The sequence below is a fragment of the Macaca mulatta genome, chromosome 10 (genome assembly GCF_049350105.2).
Source record: "Macaca mulatta isolate MMU2019108-1 chromosome 10, T2T-MMU8v2.0, whole genome shotgun sequence".
In the NCBI taxonomy this organism is placed as follows: domain Eukaryota; kingdom Metazoa; phylum Chordata; class Mammalia; order Primates; family Cercopithecidae; genus Macaca; species Macaca mulatta.
In genome coordinates, this window is record NC_133415.1 from 33914661 (window position 1) to 33934219 (window position 19559).

Genomic DNA, 19559 nt, shown 5'->3' on the forward strand with positions numbered 1-19559 from the left:
CAAGGTAAGCAATTTAAGGGGGAGGAAGTACCACTAATCTCAGGATTCTTGGGGAAAGGGCTTTGGCTTATGAGATAGGACAGGAAGAAAGTAAAAATCTGGGGTTGCAGGTGAGCACTGATTTCTGCTCCCAGACTATCAGGAGCACATTGCCTCCAGACAGACCCGTCCAAAGGCAGCAGTAAAGATGGGAACTAACGCTAAATGCCACTAGACGCCCAGCACTGGCTTAAAGCAGTTTCCACAGATGACCCCATTTAATCCTCCCAACAACCCTATGTGCTTGCTACTATTATTACCCCCATTTTCTGTTGTTGCTGTTTTTGTGTTTTTGAGATGGAGTCTCACTCTGTCGCCCAGGCTGGAATGCAGTGGTGTGATCTCACCTTACTGCAACCTCTGCCACCTGGGTTCAAGCAATTATCCTGCCTCATCCTCCTAAGTAGCTGGGATTACAGGCACCTGCCACTGCGCCCGGTTAATTTTTGTATTTTTAGTAGAGATGGGGTTTCACCATCTTGGCCAGGCTGGTCTTAAACTCCTGACCTCGTGATCCACCTGCCTCGGCCTCCCGAACTGTTGGGATTAAGGCCGTGAGCCGCCACGCCCGACCTTGTTTTTGTTTTTTCAGAGATAGGGTTTCGCTATGGCCCAGGCTGTATCCCCATCTAAAAGATGCAGAAACTCAGGCACAGGAAACCAGGAGCCATCAAACACAAAGCTCTGCTGCTTCAGAGCACAGCAGGTGAGCTGAGCATTTACAGGCAGACAAGAAAAGGAAAGCAGGAGGGGTCTAATGACCATGAGGGTAGTCCCAGGCCCTGGGATGCTCTCTGGGCTGCTCTGTCTTCCTCTTCATGTTGCTGTCTTCTTCCTTCTTTTCAACAAGATCTGCCGGGGACTGCGGAGACTCAGCCAGGACGGACTTACAGGTTTGTCTCTTGAGCCCAAACACCTTGCCCATTCATGATCACTCAAAACCCCCAGGCCGCGGCTGCCTGGGCCGCGTTCAGGACAGCACTTCACTTCCCGGAAGAGCTTGTGTGAGCCAGGCACGATGGGATCTCTGTGAAAAGACAACGCGGGTAGGTAAGGATTAGAGAAGGAGGAATGTGTATTCATGTAATCTGTTCTGATGCCAAAGAGCAGGTCTTAGAGGGAGATAAATGTTTGGGGAGACTGACTCATAGAGCTCTAGGCTGGAAATGACAGCTAGGCTACACATCCCCTACCCTGGGTCCCAGGCGTTTCCATTCATTCTTCCTCAGAGCGCGCTGCCAAATCCTAACCGGGAACGCCCTCTTGGGGAAGGACAGGGAAGCGTGCATAGAACTTTGCTTTGCAACCCAGGACCAGGCCCACTTCAGTAAAAGCCAGCACGAGGCAGGAACCCTCAGCCCCTGATGCCAGGCTGGCACACAGACAAAGCCTCTCAACCCGTCCAACACCCAAGGGGACCTGCGGCCCTGGCAGGACAGCCTCGTGTTCTGGCCCGCATCACAGCCAGCCGGCTGCAGCAGTCAAATAAACTTCAGCTGCAGGCAGGCTGTAGCACCCGCAGGCCTTAGGCACATCCCGGTGCTGGGCTGGTCTCACGCAGTGGACTGTGGGTGTGACCCAATATTGTGTCGGCCTTAGTGGCCATAGGGTTACCCCTGTAGCCTCCCCCAACCCCAGCACAGCAGCACGAAGAGAGACACTGTTTGCTTGGAGGAGGAAGAGGTAAGTGGAGGACTTTGCCTTGGAACCCAGGGTAGGACTTTGCCTTGGAACCCAGGACTAGGCTCTCTACAGTAAAACCCAGTACTGGGCAGAGCCTCATCACTCTGATGCTAGACCAGTACCCACAGGCAGATCTCACCCCACCCTAGTGCCAGATGAGAACCCACAGCCCCAGTGACAGGGACTTGGGATCTGGGCTACATCACCAACATGCCAACTACAGTGGCTTTGGGCCCTGAATGAACCTCAGCAGCAGTAGGCAAGCCATCGTGGGTCTTGGGCGTGCCCCAGTGCTGTGCCAGTCTCAGCAGCCTGGCCTTCAGGCGTGACCCAGGGCTGTGTCAGCCTCAGTGGCCAAAGAATTCCAGCCACAGTGATCCTGGGCTTAGGGCACCCCTTAGCACAACTGCAACAGCTGAAGCAGTCATGGGCTTAGGGCACTGACCAATCAGCCTCTCGTTAATCTCATGTGGGTTTCCTGATGAAAGAAGAGCCCAAACAAAGCCAGGCAATGAAGACTGGCTTAGGTACCTGTGTCAATGCAGACACTGGCACGCAGCTGCGAGGATCAAGATCAATCAGAGAAAAGCGACAGCACCAAATGAACAAATTAAGGTGCCAGTGACTAACCCTAAAGATACAGAGATGAGGCCTGGTGTCGGTGGCTCACGCCTGTAATCCCAGCACTTTGGGGGGCCGAGGTGGGAGGATCACTTCAGCCCAGGAGTTCAAGACCAGCACAGGCAACATATAAAACCCCATCTACAAAAAAATACCAAAAAAATTTAAAAGGGCATAGTGGTGCACGCCTGTGGTCCCAAATACTGAGGAGGCTGAAGCAGGAGGATCACTTGAGGCCAGGAGTTTGAGGCTGCAGTAAACTATGATTGTGCCACTCACTCCAGCCTGGGCAACAGATGAGACCTTGTAGCTAAATAAATAAGATGAAATAAATAAAATAATACTAATGGGTAACATCTAAGCACTACTTCTTATAAAAGGTGAAAGCCTTTTATATGTACTGTCTTATTTATCTTTACACAGCCGTGTGAATTAATTACTGTTATATTTCCATTTGACAGATGAGAAAACTGAGATAAAAGAAGTAAGTGCCTTTCCCACTGGCAAGTGATGGGCCAGATGTGGAAAGGCTGGACAGGGTTTAAGTCCAGCCAACATGCTGCTCAGAGTGAGGAATAAACTCAGAACCAATCATTGGTGGGAATGTAAATTAGTAGAGCCATTATGGCAAACAGTATGGAGATTCCTTAAAAACCTAAAAATAGATATACCGTAGGATCCAGCAATCCCACTGCTGAATATATATCCAAAGGAAAGGGAATCAGTATGTTGAAGAGATATCCGCGCTCTCATATTTACTGCAGCACTACTCATAATACCCGAGATACAAATCAACCTAAGTGTCTATCAAAAGAGGAAGGGCTAAAGAACATGTGGACTATATACACACGATGGGATGTTATTCAGCCGTTAAAAGACAATGAAATTCTGTCATTCACGTCAACATGGGTGAGCCTGGAGTACATTACTTAAGTGAAATAAGGTAGGCACAGAAAGATAAATACCACATGTTCACACTCACATGTGAAAACTCAAAAAGCTTATCGCTAGAAATAGAGAACAGAAAGGCAGGCATGGTGGCTCACACCTATAATCCAAGCACTTTGGTTGGCTGAGGCAAGAGGATAGCTTGAAGCCAGGAGTTCAAGACCAGTCTAGGCAACATAGCAAGACCCTGTTTCTAAAAATAAAAATAAAATTAGCCTGGCATGGTGGCATGTACCTGTAGTCCCAGCTACTTGGGAGACTGAGGCAGGAGAATCAGTTGAGCCCAGGAGTTTGAGGCCACAGTGAGTTATGATCGTGCCACGGCACTCCAGCCTGGGCAACAGAGCAAGACCCTATCTCTCTCTCTCTCTTTTTTTTTTTTTTTTTTTTTTTTTGAGACAGAATTTCACTCTTTTTGCCCAGGCTGGAGTGTAGTGGTACAGTCTCAGCTTACTGCAATGTCTGCCTCCTGGGTTCGAGCAATTCCCCTGCCTTAAGTGTCCCAAGTAGCTGGGACTACAGGCATGTGCCACCACGCCTGGCTAATTTTTGTATTTTTAGTAGAGACGGGGTTTCACCCTGTTGGCCAGGCTGGTCTCGATCTCCTGACCTCAGGTGATCCGCCCATCTCGGTCTCCCAAAGTGCTGGGATTACAGGCGTGAGCCACCACGCCCGGCCTGGAATATATTCTTAAATTCATTTTGAATGGCTCAGATAACAAAAACCTCTTTTTCTTAGTAAATATTGACTTTCAATAGTTACAGTTGTTCCTCTTACGAGGCCCAGGCTAGGAGGACTCGACTGAAATGATGACAGCAGACAATTCCATCAACCAGAGAGAGGATTTTGAGCTCATCATTGAGGGAAAGCTGATGAAAGAGAGAAGAGAGGTTCCAGGCTGCATTTTCCAAGATGTTGTCCTCTACTCCGCCAAGACCTCCTGGATACTTCAGGAGGATATAGCAGTAAAACCTCATGGAGCAGATCATTTGGGCAGGCTCAGTACCAAAGGGAAACAGAAAACACAGCAACCTTTCAGGGCAGATCACACTGGGGAGATAGGGAAGTGGGGCAGCAAGGAAAGGAAAGTGAAGCTTAAAGGTCTAAGGAGGACGGGGAGGGCAACGCGAGCAGAGAGACAGAAGCTGAAGTTAGCAGGCCTGATAAGCATCCACCAGAGAAAACAGCGTGGGTGGATTCCAAGGAAGGGAATTTCCAAACTGAACCCCTGACTCAAAAAAAAAAAAAAAAAAAAAAAACCCAGTCCGGGCGCGGTGGCTCAGTCCTGCAATCCTAGTACTTTGGGAGGCCAAAGCGGGCGGATCACAAGGTCAGGAGTTCGAGACCAGTCTGGCCAACATGGCGAAAACTCATCTCTACTAAAAATACAAAAAATTAGCTGGGCACGGTGGAGGGCGCCTGTAATCCCAACTACTTGGGAGGCTGAGGCAGGAGAATCGCTTGAACCCGGGAGGCAGGGGTTGCAGTGAGCCGAGACAGTGCTATTACACTCCAGCCTGGGCAACAAGAGCAAGACTCTGTCTCAAAACAAAACAAAACAAAAAACCCAAATACTAAACTAACTTAGCTCCTGCCCTACCTGAATTTTTTTTTTCTGGTTCACCTTCTCTCATGATCTTCCCGAAATGTTATCCTTAGGCTTCGGGGAGAGGAGAGCAACCCAAGGAACTGGCCCAGGCCCACCACTAAAGTAGCCCCAGGACCAATCAGGGTCCTCAGAGAAGCCCCAGAAGAGCCAGGAACACGCTGCAGAAAACCTGGGGAGGGCGGGGCCTCCACCCAACACTCCACTCACAACTGGACTCTGCCAGGAAAGCCAGCTCCAACATTTAGATGCCCTAAAAGGAACAAAATTAACCTTCCAGGAACATGATTCCAGCAGCCTCAGCGTCTTCCGACCCAACCCATCATGGCAACCACAATTGTAGACCGCAGTCTCAATGACGTGTTCACATCATTTTGCATTTCTTTTTTTTTTTTTTGAGACGGAGTCTCGCTCTGTCGCCCAGGCTGGAGTGCAGTGGCGCGATCTCGGCTCACGGCAAAGCTCCGCCTCCCCGGTTCAAGTCATTCTCCTGACTCAGTCTCCTGAGTAGCTGGGACTACAGGCGCCCGCCCCATGCTCGGCTAATATTTTTTATTTTTAGTAGACAGGGTCTGCACCGTGTTAGCCAAGGCGGTCTTGATCTCCTGACCTCGTGTTCCGCCCGCCTTGGCCTCCCAAAGTGCTGGGATTACAGGCGTGAGCCACCGCGCCCGGCCTATTTTGCATTTCTTGAGTAATCGTAATATGCGGGTTAGAACACACGGATTACAACACTTTGGATGAAAAGCCACATAATAGGGAAATTTTGGGACTACTGTCTCTCAAAAAAATAAAAATAAAAAACAGCTCATGTGGAAGAACCAGGACTTACCTTCTTGGAAACTATGTTTATGTTAAGCATTTTCCCCTTTGTAAGCCCATCACTGTGTAAAAGTGTCAAAACTGTGCAACACATTTTTTAACAGTCCAAAACCAAGTTATTTGATAAATCAAGATGCAGTCGTGCACCTGTTACTCTCCCTCCCGTTTTGTTCCTGTGAACACATCAGATAACCTGCATTCACTCTCCAACTCTGTACAATACCAGAAAGAAACGTCAGATGAAATGCTTTTCAATATTTGCCTTTTTTCTGAAACAACTTATACAAATATAACTTACACAAATTATACATAAATAAGTACAAATTAAAGCCTCTGCTTTAATTTTCAAACACTTTGAACCCAGATTTTCAGGGGTCTCAGAATAGAGTTTTGTATTTAAAGTCTAAATTTGGCCGGGCGCAGTGGCTCAAGCCTGTAATCTCAGCACTTTGAGAGGCCAAGGCGGGCGGATCACGAAGTCAGGAGATCAAGACCATCCTGGCTAACATGGTGAAACCCCGCCTCTACTAAAAATACAAAAAAAAATTAACTGGGCGTGGTGGCGGGCGCCTCTAGTCCCAGCTACTTGGGAGGCTGAGGCAGGAGAATGGCGGGAACCCGGAAGGTGGAGCTTGCAGTGAGCCTAGATCACGCCACTGCGCTCCAGCCTGGGCCACACAGCGAGACTCCGTCTCGAAAAAAAAAAAAAAAAGTCTAAATTTAGCTTTCTTCCAAGGAAAAGGGGGAAAGAAGAGAGGTTAAGACTAAAATATTCTGATTTGCAGACTTTGACAACATCCTTCCAATTTCTCAATATGAATGCCCACTGACCCAGCCATTCCACTTCTAGGAATTTTCCACCAATATATTTGTATGAATGTATACATAAAATGATATTCATTGCTGTATCTATGCCAGTAAAAACTGGAAACAACCTAAATCTCCATGCATTGTTTAAACAATGTACTTCCCATACTATGTATCAGGTTTTTCTGTTCGTTTGAGACAGAGTTTCGCTCTGTCGCCCAGGCTGGAGTGCAATGGTGCGATCTTGGCTCACCGCAGCCTCCTCTTCCGGGGTTCAAGCGATTCTCTTGCCTCAGCCTCCCGAGTGGCTGGGATTACAGGCACGTGCCACCACTCCCGGCTAATTTTGTATTTTTAGTAGAGACGGGGTTTCTCCACGTCGGTCTGGAACTCCTGACCTCAGTTGATCTGCCCGCCTCGATCTCCCAAAGCGCTGGGATTACAGGCGTGAGCCACCGTGCCAGGCCACGTCAGTTTTTTGTTTTATTTTTAATGCCATTAACACATCTATATGTCCTGCCATGAAAAGATGTCCATAATATACTCAGTGGACAAAGCAAGTTCGAAACGATTTTAAAGACTTGTACATAGAAACATTTCTAATAAGGTACAAACAAAAATGATACTGAGTGGAAGATTGAGAGACACATTTGTCTGCATTGTTTGAATTTTTTTTTACAAGCTTACAACACTTCTGTAATTTCTTTTTTTTTAAAATTAAACACAAAGTCATGCCAAAAGTCCAAATAACTATATTAGCTTAGAAAAAAAAATCCATTGGCCCAATATATGCACGTAGCAAATACAGATCGCTATCATAATTTGCAGAGCACAATCATTACTTATTTCCTTAATTATCTGACTGGCATAAGAGCAGAGTTGGATGTCTGCGCTAGAAAGAAAACTTCCAAAATGAGCCCCAAACTTGCCTCAAGCGCCACGCAAGCGTCCAGCCTCCGCTGCTGAGTTCCACGGCGTGACTGAGCCGGGGACGCAGCTGCGGCCGAAGTTCCGCGCCTTGGTCTGGCCGCGCGCTCGGCTGCGCCCCGCCCAGCTTTCGTTTCCCATTGAATGGAAAGCGAAACTTAGAGCGGCCTCCGCGCCACGAGCGGGGCGCCGGCGTGCCGGGAAACCGGGCCGGCCCAAGCCTCCCGCAGCGGCCGTCGCAACCGCGCACCTGCTCCAGACATCACGCGCTCGCTTTTTTTTTTTTTTTTTTTTTTTTTTCCCTGAGACGGAGTCTCATTCTGTGGTCCAGGCTGGAGTGCCGTGGCGCTATCTCGGTTCACTGCAAGCTCCGCCTCCTGGGTTCAAGCGATTCTCCAGCCTCAGCCTCCGGAGTAGCTGGGATTACAGGTGCCTGCCATCACGCCTGGCTAATTTTTATATTTTAGTAGCGATAGTGTTCCGCCATGTTGGCCTGTCTGGTCTCGAACTCCTGATCTCTGGTGATCGGCCCGCCTCAGCCTCCTAAAGTTCTGGGATTACAGGTGTGAGCCACCGCGCCCGACCTACAGGCGCCTTTTTATTTGCGATTTTAAGGTCCCTGCAATTAGCATACGTCTTAGAGTCATTTGGCGTTTGGTAATATCCATGGCAGCATTTTTTCTTTCTTAATGCTATTGTATTTCTTGGATCCAGTGTCCTCACATCACGGGTCTATGGCTTGGATGTGGCACGTGGTGTAATTAGGAGCTTCCCTGTGGGCATGCAGATACAGATATTTCTCTACTTAAGAAGGGGTCAGGCCGGGCACGGTGGCTCACAGCAGGCAGATCACCTGAGGTCAGGAGTACGAGACCAGCCTGACCAACATGATGAAACCCCCTCTCTACTAAAAGTACAAAAATTAGCTGGGCGTGGTGGCCCGCGCCTGTAATCCCAGCTACTCAGGAGGCTGAGGCAGAAAAATAACAAACCCAGGAGGTAGAGGTTGCAGTAAGCAGAAATCGACAAGAGCAAGACTCCCTCTTAAAAGAAAAAGAAAAGAAAAGAAAAGAAAAAAAGTCGGGGTCGGGCCCCAGTGAACCCATCATGAAGTCAAAACATCGTAAGTGAAGCCACGGTAAGTGATGGACCATCTGTATATATATAAGGTTAAAAGATCTATAACATGCACACGGGAAAGGCTTATTACCTCTTTAGAGATGTATTTCTTGTATGTAGACTCATGAGGGCAGGGGCAGAAGGGTTATCTGCTAGGGGCCTCAAACTCCAGCCACTGGAATTTGCACAGGAAAGCAGGGTACAATTGCCCTCAAAGCGATCATTCTTTCTGAAAGCCGTCCACGCAGCAATGGACAAATAGAGAGGCTCCAAAAACCCAAAGCTGCCAAGACCTCACTGAAGCACTGGTAGGTTCTGCGGAAAGGTACAAAATACCATGGCATGAAGATGTATAAACGTGTCCATAACAGGGTGGATGTGTGTTAGAAGCATGAGCACAGACATATACATACAGGCTACCCACATGTCCATCGTCAGCCCAGACTGCCCTTAGATTGCTGCTGGAATGAAGGCAGTGCAGGCACATTGCAGCATGTTCTCCCTGGAACACTGGTGGACTGTGCGCAATATGGTATTTACACAGGTACAGGGTGCTGCGCAGGGTCCATCCTCATTACATTTGTTGACCAATCGGTTATATAACCAGCTTCATACATCTGGTAAGTCTTGTCCACAAACAGGAACCTCAAAAACTCAAGTGAGGGCAATGAGGAGAGGATGCTGCAAAATTTGATAAAATACGCTAAATATAGCAAGTCGGTAGAAGGCTAAGGAGCAAGCTGTAGCTGCTTGCAGCAACTATCAGCGGAAAAATATTAATAGTCAATCCAATGATTCTATCTGAATCTTGGTAGGTCAGTGGAGCAAAGTAACCGGTATTGTTGCCCCAGTGCAGAATGGACAAGGGTGAACCTTGGGGTGGAGGCTGGACTATATAATGTAAGGATCCATTACACTTCTATGGGGCTCTTCCTTCCATCTTTCATGGAACAAGTCCGCGCACCTGCTCCAGACATCCCTCGCTCGCTTCCTGGACAAGTCCGTGCTAAGGCCATCGGGTGTGTCAAGCAAGGTGGGCGTCTGTGTAGTATGTTCCACAGTGGCCCAAGCAGGGTGCTGGACCGGAGCAGGTTGAGGAGGGTGGCAGCACAGTGGGGCTGCCTGGTACAGCCTCAGACACAAATGGGTGCTGGTGCAGCCTGGCCCACGTGTCAGAGCCCAAGCAGTTTGAGGATGTGGCACATCCTTGTATTGCAGTGGCCCAGTGTGTGGTGTCCAGGGAGGGCGGAATGCTGGTGGAGATGACAGATTAGTTACATACAGGGGGATGACCAGGTAACTGAATGTCTTAAGGATAATTGAAGCCAGAGTTGAAACTGTCAGAGATAGGAGTTACAAATAAGGAAGGGGAGAATGAGCCCACTAGTGTTGAAGTGGAACTGGACTTAGCAGTGTGAATCCATGATTTTCAGTATGTATACACAGATAGATAAAGAAGTATGAGGCAGGTGGATCACAAGGTCAGGAGATCGAGACCATCCTGGTTAACACGGTGAAACCCCGCCTTTACTGAAAATACAAAAAAATTAGCCGGGTGTGGTGGCAGGTGCCTGTAGTCCCAGCTACTGGGAGGCTGAGGCAGGAGAATCACTTGAACCCATGAGGCGGAGGTTGCAGTGAGCCAAGATCGCATTATTGCACTCCAGCCTGGCAACAGAGTGAGACTCCATCTCAAAAAAAAAAAAAAAAAAAACCCAAAAAAGAAGTACATGTGGAGGTAAATGGTAAATGTGTGTATACATCCATACATCCCCCGACTTGGTCTGGAGGGGGCCTGGGAACAGTGACACCCCAATAGCACATCTCACACCCAGATCTTGGTTTCTAATTCCCATTCTCTAGTAAAAGGAACCAATGTTGCTTGGAGAAATGGCTGTTTCTGGGGTTAAGGCAGAGAAAGTACAAGATGAGCCTAGGACATCTTGTTCTGCCAGCAAGTGAGGAAATGCTTCAAGAATGATGAGGATGTCTCAAAACCATACAGAAGCCAGCTCCAAGACCATGGTCCCACTGGCCAAATTTGGAAAAACTTGAGCATTAAAAGAAATGATGATAGTAACATTTCGACTCATTTAATAAAATGGGAAGCCACACTTCATACCAATAAAAGTAGATATTGAATAAATTAAAAGTTTGAAGAGGAATAGGATATTTACACAGTTTCAAAGTACTTTCCCACAAAATACATACTATTAATTACTAATATTACATACATGTGGTACTGACCGGGTTCATTCTGCTGGCATGCAATAAATCAATCACTGCGACAGGTTTTGCAAAAGAGAAAAGATTTATTCGCAAGGCAGTCCAGTGAGGAGGCAGGAGAACAGCTCTCAAATCTGCCTCCCCAAAGATAAGGCTCAGGGATATTTACCGGTGAGAGAAGCAGGGTGGTGGAAGGTATGGGCAAAGGTGATTGGCAGTGGGGGAAAATGAGACATTCGGTGACCTGTGCAAGCACAGTCAGGGTTCATGGCACTTCACAGGACACATGTTCAAAAAATGACAGCCTTACCATGATCTGAGGGTGTCGTTTGGGGCCCCTTGGGTCGTTTGGGTTCAAAAGGCCACTTCTTTTTTTTGCACAAACCTAGTTGAAAGCTCACTGGTCTCAACTTGTTTTGAACTAGGCAGGAGCTGCCCCAAGTTCCTGAAAAACAATTTGAGCGATCCTGACAGTAGTGACATACATGTTATCTGTAAGAAAGCCGGCAAGGTTAAGTCACAGAGCTCAGCGGCGCGGCCTTCAGCTTCACGGAAAAAAAAATAACAAAAGCAAGTGACCAAAAGCAAGCAGGGCAGGCTAAATTGGGCGGACCTAATCAGATGAACCCCGCGGTCTCATATGTAATATTGCATCATAACTATAAAGAATATAATTAATGTAAATATTCAGTACAAAAAGAGAAAGGAGTACCTTCACAGTAGCCATGCAGTCATCAGTGCCAGGAACACTGGAATTGTGTGCCACCAGAGGACAGAGGGGAGCCAGCGCAGCATCACTTCCATGCTGTTCCCGTCGAAGGTGAGTAACTGGAGGCCTTCGCCCGGAGGCGGGTCCCGGCCAACCCAAATTGAGAGGCGTTCTGCAGATCAGCTGGTCTGCCATCTTCAAATGATTCATGAAAATCAAAGACAGCTTTGAGGAACGGTCCCAGACTGGCAGAGACCAAAGTGGTCATAGATGAACAGGAGATCCCAAACTGGATCCTTTGGCTGTAAAGGACAATATTGGCACAACTGGTGAAACTTGAATGGGGTCTGAGGATTAGGTGGTAGTAGGAGGGGATGTTGGAGAAATGCAAGGTCACGTGGAAAACTGACTCTCAAATAGTTCAAGAAGGAAGTTCTTTGGACTATACTTGCAACTTTTCTGTAGGCTTAATACTGTTTCACAATTTTAAAATGTAAAATAATATTACCGGGTAATAGTTTTTTTGTTTGTTTTTTGTTTTTTGGGGGGGCGTGGTGGGCGGACGGAGTCTCGCTCTGTCGCCCAGGCTGGAGTGCAGTGGCCGGATCTCAGCTCACTGCAAGCTCCGCCTCCCGGGTTTACGCCATTCTCCTGCCTCAGCCTTCCGAGTAGCTGGGACTACAGGCGCCCGCTACCACGCCCGGCTAGTTTTTTGTATTTTTAGTAGAGACGGGCTTTCACCATGTTAGCCAGGATGGTCTCGATCTCCTGACCCCGTGATCTGCCGGCTTCGGCCTCCCAAAGTGCTGGGATTACAGGCCTGAGCCACCGCGCCCGCCACCGGGTAGTAGTTTTTTATTAAGACAGATTGTGCTTTTTGAAAGCACTGGTGGAAAGATTTCTCAAAATCATGCAGGAAAGAGTTTATAATGAAACTGTATAATATTTGTTTCAAAAGAAAGTGTGGGCCCTGAGAAGCATTTTCTGTAGTTTACCCAGTATTTCTGCCAACTTGGGATACTTTCAGTGTCTCTGGAATTTTCATCATCTGAATTTCTTACTCTTTTTCCCTTTAAAAACTAAAATAAAATAAAGAAGTTTGAGGCAAAAGGCCGCACCTACCTACCTCACTTTAAAATTCTGTCTAAAACCCTGGTCACAGAGGAAGGTGTTGGCTGACTTTAATGGGATAATCTACTTCCCCTCACAGTGGAAAGCTGTTTAGAAAAAAGCTATTTGCCCAACGTGAGGAACAATTTATAGAAACTGACAAGAATTTTTGTCCTGGGGAAAGGACAGGGTTTGTTGCATGGGGTAAGGGCAAGTGATGTGGCCGGGCACGATGGCTCACGCCTGTAATTCCAGCACTTTGGGAGGCCAAGGCAGGCAGATCGTGAGGTCAGGAGATCGAGACCATCCTGGCCAACATGGTGAAACCTTGTCTCTACTAAAAATACAAAAATTAGCTGGATGTGGTGCTGTGTGCACCTGTAGTCCCCGCTACTCGGGAGGCTGAGGCAGGAGAATTGCTTGATCCCGGAGGTGGAGGTTGCAGTGAGCCAAGATCATGCCACTGCTCTCCAGCCTGGCAACAGAGCCAGAGTTCGTCTCAAAAAAAAAAAAAAAAAAGTTTTTTTTTTAAAGAAAACAGAACCAATGTCTGAGAAAGTAGTACTCCTTTACAAAGCACATTCTCTACAAACGCGTGGTTTTCTTGTGACGTCTGCTCAGTCCCTCTCCACAACTTTCTCCTGCCTATTTTCTTCTCTGCATTTTGTCAAGATGTTTTTTTATTTTAAATTTTACTGTATTTCGCATGCTTCCAAAGATAAACAATAATTTTTAAGATGAATTAAACATTGAACCTCCCTGTCAGTATTGTTTTGGGAATACGCATTCTCCTGAGGAGAGGAGCTGTTGAGTGGAAGTGGTCCAACACAACTCAGCATTTCCTTTTCCTGGCGTAGGTTTCAGGGTGCAACTCAAACAGAGTCTGACTTGGCATCTGTCACCTTTCCCAGGCACGCCCTATCCTCTGGCAATTTGTTTTCTTAATGGAGAACCTTTCAAAATTAAATATTTTATATTAGGAATGTTAAACATAAAGAAAAGTTATTACAAATATTATAACAACCCAACGTACCCTTCCTTCACTAATCTCTCTCATACACACACACCTATGTGTATGCGTGTGTACACAGTACATATGTGTATATATTTACGCACTTTTTTCTTTTGCTGGACTACTTGAGAGTAAATTGAAGAGGTCAAAATTCTTCAGCTCTAAATAATTCAATATGAACCTCATAGAATCAAAGATGTTTTCATACATAACCCCAGTGCAATTATTATTTTTATTTAGTTATTTATTTATTTACTGTTTAGATGGAGTTTTGCTCTTTCGCCCAGGTTGGAGTGCAATGGCACGATCTCGGCTCACTGCAACCTCGGCCTCCCAGGTTCAAACGATTCTCCTGCCTCAGCCTCCCAAGTAGCTGGGACTACAGGCATGCACCACTATACCTGGCTAATTTTTGTATTTTTAGTAGAGACGGGGTTTCACCATCTTGTCCAGGCTGGTCTCGAACCCCTGACCTCATGATCCACCTGCCTTGGCCGCCCAAAGTACTGGGATTATAGGCGGGAGCCACCGCGCCCATTCACACAACTCCAGTGCAATTATTACCAAATTCAGATAATTTCATATTCATACAATTTTCCCATATATAATATATTCAGTATTTAAATTTTGACAATTATCCCAATATTGTTTTTACAGCAACTTTTTCCTTTGTTTCTTATATTTATAGATACACAGTAATTGTACATATTTATGTGGTACATGTGATACTTCGATACATGCATACAATGTGCAATGATCAAATCAGGGTGATGAAGGTATTCATCACTTCAAATGTTTATTATTTGTTTGTACTGGGAACATTCCAAATCTTCTAGCTATTTTGAAATATACAATAAATTATTAACTATTATCAATGTACAGTGCTATCATTTCCTCTATCTAACTATCTTTGTACCCATAACCAACCTCTTTTCATCCTTCCCTCCCTCCTACTGCTTGCCAGCCTCTGGCAGTCATCATTCTACTCTCCACCTCCCTGAAATCAAGGTTTTTAGCTCCCACATAGGAGTGAGAAGGTGGGATATGTATCTTTAGGTGCCTAGCTTATTTCACTTAACATAATGTCCTCTGGTTTCATCCATGTTGCTACAACTGACAGGATTTCATTCTTTTTATGACTGAACAATATTCTACTGTGTATATCTAGCACTGTTGTTTTTTTTTTTTTTTTTTGAGACAGAGTCTCGCTGTCACCCAGGCTGGAGTGCAGTGGCAGGATCTTGCCTCACTGCAAGCTCCATCTCCCGGGATCACGCCATTCTCCTTCTTCAGCCTCCCAAGTAGCTGGGACTACAGGTGCCTGCCACCACGACTGGCTAATTTTTGTATGTTTAGTAGAGACGGGGTGTCACCTTGTTAACCAGAATGGTCTCAATCTCCTGACCTCATGATCTACCTGCCTCAGGCTCCCAAAGTGCTGGGATTACAGGCATGAGCCACCGCGCCCGGCCTTATCTAGCACATTTTTTATCCATTCATCTGTTGATGGACACTTGGACTGATTCCTTATCTTGGCTATTGTGACTAGTCCTACAGGAAACATGGGAGTGCAGATATCTCTTCAATATACTGATTTGCTTTCTTTTGGGTGCATACCCAGCAGTGGGATTGCTAGATCATATGGTAGTTCTAGTTTCAGTTTTTTGAGGAACCTCCATACTGTTTTCCACAATGGCTATACGAATTTACATTTCCACCAACAGTGTACGAGGCTTCCCTTTTCTCCACATCCTCCCCAGAATTTGCTATTTTCTGTCTTTTTGATAATAGCCATTTTAACTGAGGTGAGATGATACCTATTATTGTGGTTTCAATTGCATTTCTCTGATGCTTTGTGATGTTGAGCATTTACTTATATACCTGATGGCCACTAGTATGTCTTCTTTTGAGAAAATGAAAATCTTCTTCAGATCATTTGCCCTATTTTTTTTTTTTTTTTTAAATAAAGAGCCTCACTCTGTCACCCAGGCTGGAGTGCAGTGGCGCGATCTCGGCTCACTGCAAGCTCCGCCTCCTGGGCTAACGCCATTCTCCTGCCTCAGCCTCCTGCAACCTCAGTTTACTGCAGCTTACTGCAGCCTGTATCGGGGACTACAGGCGCCTGCATTAGCCACAGCCAGCTAATTTTTTGTATTTTTAGTAGAGACAGGGGTTTCACCATGTTAGCCAGGATAGTCTCAATCTCCTGACCTCGTGATCTGCCCGCCTCAGCCTCCCAACGTGCTGGGATTACAGGCGTGAGCCACTGCACCCGGCCCATTTGCCCATTTTTAATCAGATTATTTGTTTCCTTGCTATTGAGTTATTTGAGGTCCTTATGAGAGGTGACAATGTGCTAACAGCCCTCTCAGCACCTCCTCGGCCTCGGCGCCCACTCTGGCGGCGCTTGAGGAGTCCTTCCGCCCGGCACCGCACCGTGGGAGCCCCTCTCTGGGCTGGCTGAGGCCGGAACCTCCTCCATCTGCTTGCGGGGAGATGTGGAGGGAGAGGGGCCGGCAGGAACCGGGGCTGCGCTGGCGGGCCGGTGTGAGCTCCCGCGGGCGCGGGCGCCGGCGCCGGTTCGGCGGGCCACCGCACACGGAGAGACTGGCGGGCGCCGCCGGCCCAGGGCAGTGAGGGGCTTAGCACCCGGGCCAGCAGCTGCGGAGGTTGCGCAGGGTCCCCCACCAGTGCCAGCCCGCCGCACTCAAATTCTCGCCGGGCCTTAGCTGCCTCCCCGCGGGGCAGGGCTGGGGACCTGCCGCCCGCCATGTCTGAGCTCCTCCCCCTGCGGTGGGCTCCCCCGCTGCCTGAGCCTCCCCGAAGGGCGTCGCCCGCTGCTCCGTGGCGCCGGTCCCGTCGACAGCCCCAGGGCTGAGGAGTGCAGGCGCGGCTCCGCTCGGGACTGGCAGGCAGCTCTGCCTGCAGCCCTGGTGCAGGATCCACTGGGTGAAGCCAGCTGGGCTCCTGAACTGGATGGGGACTTGGAGAACTTTTGTATCTAGCCAGAGGATCGTATGTACACCAATCAGCACTCTGTATCTCACTAACCTAGTGGGGACTTGGAGGACTAGCACTCTGTGACTGTGTGTCTAGCTCAAGGATTGTAAACGCACCAATCAGCTCTCTGTAAACTGGACCAATCAGCTCTCTGTAAAATGGACCAATCAGCAGGATGTGGGTGGGACCAGATAAGGGAATAAAAGCAGGCTGCAGGAGCCAGCAGTGCTAACCAGTTCGGGTTTCCTGCTACAGTGTGGAAGCTTTGTTATTTCGCTCTGCAATACATCTTGCTGCTGCTCACTCTTTGGGTCCATGCTGCTTTGATGAGCTGTAACACTCACCGCGAAGATCTGCAGTTTCACTACTGAAGCCAGTGAGAGGACGAACCCACTGGGAAGAATGAACAACTCCAGACGCACTGCCTTTAAGAGCTGTAACACTCACCACGAAGGTCTGCAGCTTCACTTCTGACAGTGAGACCACGAACCCCCCAGAAGGAAGAAGCTCCAGACACATCTGAACATCTGAAGGAACAAGCTCCGGACACACCATCTTTTAAGAAAAGAACTGTAATACTCACCGCAAGCGTCCGTGGCTTCATTCTCGAAGTCAGTGAGACCAAGAACCCATCAATTCCGGACACACTTACATAGTTTATATATAGGTAATTAATCCTTTGTCAGATGTATAGTTTGCAAATATTTTCCCATTCTGTGGGTTGTCCCTTTCCTGTTATTTCCTTTGCTGTGAAGAAACTTAGACGATTCTTTTTCCCTCCCCCTTCGCAGCTTAGAAGATTCCTGACAAGTATAGTGAAATCAACAACTGCTAAGAATCAGTTTCCAGGGTGGGCACAGTGGCTCATGCCTGTAATCCCAGCACTTTGGGAGGCCAAGGCGGTTGGATCACTTGAGGTCAGGAATTCAAGACCAACCTGGCTAACATGGGGAAATCCCCTCTCTACTAAAAATACAAAAAAAAAAAAAAAAAAAATTAGCTGGGCATAGTGGTGCATACCTGTAATCCCAGCTACTCGGGAAGCTGAGGCAAGAGAATCGCTTGAACCCAGGAGGCAGAAGTTGCACTAAGCTGAGATTGTACCACTGCACTCCAGCCTGGGCGACAGCGCGAGACTCCATCTCAAAAAAAAAAAAAAAAAAAACCCTAAAAAAAAGCTTATTAAAAAAGAAAAAAAATGTGAGGGCAGGCTAAAGGTTAAAGAGAAAAAAAATCACAGGGTAGGGTCAAAGATTGGAGATAACAGAGAAAAGAGGCAGGAAACTGGAAATTAAATAATAGAAATTAATCAATATTAACTGCAGAGATAAAATAGACTGGAAAAAATTAGCAGAGCCTCAGTAACCCTTGGGACTGTGATGTAAGATTTAACATCATGTCTTCAAAGTCCCCCCAAGAAAGAAAAAAGCATGAAGCTGAAAAATACTCAAAGATACGATGGCTCAAGATTTTCCAAAAATTGCAAAAGGCATAGCCAAAACCGAATGAACTCCTAACAAGATAAGTCTGAGGAAATCTATATCAGTATATATCATAATCAAACGTCTGAAAACTAAAGGCAAAGAAAAAAGTATTAAAAACAGCCAAGGTTGGCGCCTGTAGTCCCAGCTACTCGGGAGGCTGAGGCAGGAGAATGGTCTAAACCCGGGAGGTGGAGCTTGCAGTGAGCTGAGATCCGGCCACTGCACCCCAGCCTGGGCAACAGAGCAAGACTCTGTCCCAAAAAAAAAAAAAAACAAAAAAAACAAAAACAGCAAGGCAGAAATTATACCATATTTATAAGGGAAAAGCATTTTTTTTTTTTTTTTTTTTGAGATGGTGTCTCGCTCTGTTGCCCGGCTGGAGTGCAGTGGTGCAATCTCGGCTCACTGCCACCTCTGCCTCCTGGGTTCAAGCAATTCTCCTCACTCAGCCTCCCGAGTAGCTGGGACTACAGGCGTGGCCACCATGCCCAGCTAATTTTTGTATTTTTAGTAGAGATGGGGTTTCACCATGTTGGCGAGGATGGTCTCAATCTCTTGACCTCATGATCTGCCCACCTTGGCCTCCCAAAGTGCTGGGATTACAAGCATGAGCCACTGCGCCCGGCTGGGAAAAGCAATTTTTAAGTGACAGCATATTTCTTCTCTGAAATCACAGAGACCAGAAGGAAGTGACACAGTACTTTCCAAGTGCTGAAAGAGAAGCACTGTCAATCGAGAATTCTATTATCCAGTGAAAACAGCCTTCAAAAATGGAAGGGATATCAGGGCAATCTCAGATGAAAAACTACTAAGAATTTATCACCAGCAGACCTACCATTAAAAAAATGGCTAAAGGAAATTCTTGAAATAGAAAGGAAATGATAAGTCTTAGAACATCGGGGAGGAACACAGAACAACAGAAGGAGTAAAAATGTAGATAAATACACTAGACATTTCTTCTGTTGAGTTTTCGAGAGTATCTTTGATGGTTGAAGCAAAAATTTTAACATTGTCTAACATGGTTATTGAAGTATGTAGAAGAATTTTTAAGATAACTGTGAGAGAGACGCCTTAAAGGAACTGTAAGGTTTCTACACTTCAGTCGAACTGGTAAAATGTCAACACTAGTAGACTGAGATATCAATATAATGTAATATGTGGAGCAGCTATTAAAGAATTTACACAAAGAGATACACACTAAATCACTATAGACATATCAAAATGGAATTCTAGGAAGGTGCTAGTAACCCAAAGGAAAGTAGGAAATAGAAAACAGAGAAACAAAGAACAGAGGAAACAAACATAGCAAAAAAATTCTATGGAAGACCTAAGCCTTAACATACAGGTAATTATATTAAATTACAGTCTAAATACACTAATAAAAAGATAGATTGGTGACTGAAACAAGCCAGGCACACAAAGTCAAATATCACCTGCTCTCACTC

At 46.7% G+C, this 19559-nt stretch overlaps 1 protein-coding gene and 1 long non-coding RNA gene across 8 annotated transcripts in view; one reads left to right on the forward strand and one right to left on the reverse strand.

Moving 5' to 3' along the window:
• USP18 (ubiquitin specific peptidase 18) overlaps positions 1-16599 on the reverse strand; it is a 36951-nt gene extending 20352 nt beyond the window's left edge. For 2 of the 7 annotated variants that reach the window (XM_077950944.1, XM_077950947.1), the window contains exons 1-2: positions 7457-7613; positions 802-1066 (exon numbers count right to left, since the gene is read on the reverse strand). In XM_077950944.1, coding sequence (XP_077807070.1) covers positions 802-964 — 163 coding nt within the window. In that variant the 5' untranslated portion in view covers positions 965-1066; positions 7457-7613. Of the gene's footprint in view, positions 1-801; positions 1067-2352; positions 2485-7456; positions 7646-11511; positions 11811-16464 lie in introns of those variants that run through there. The other 5 variants (XM_077950943.1, XM_077950946.1, XM_077950942.1 and 2 more) reach the window with 5 other exon arrangements.
• Positions 7634-17593, forward strand: LOC144331991 (uncharacterized). Its single transcript, XR_013399649.1, has 2 exons — positions 7634-8592; positions 16886-17593. It is a non-coding gene; the product is annotated as an uncharacterized LOC144331991 (long non-coding RNA).
• Positions 17594-19559: the final 1966 nt, after the last annotated feature.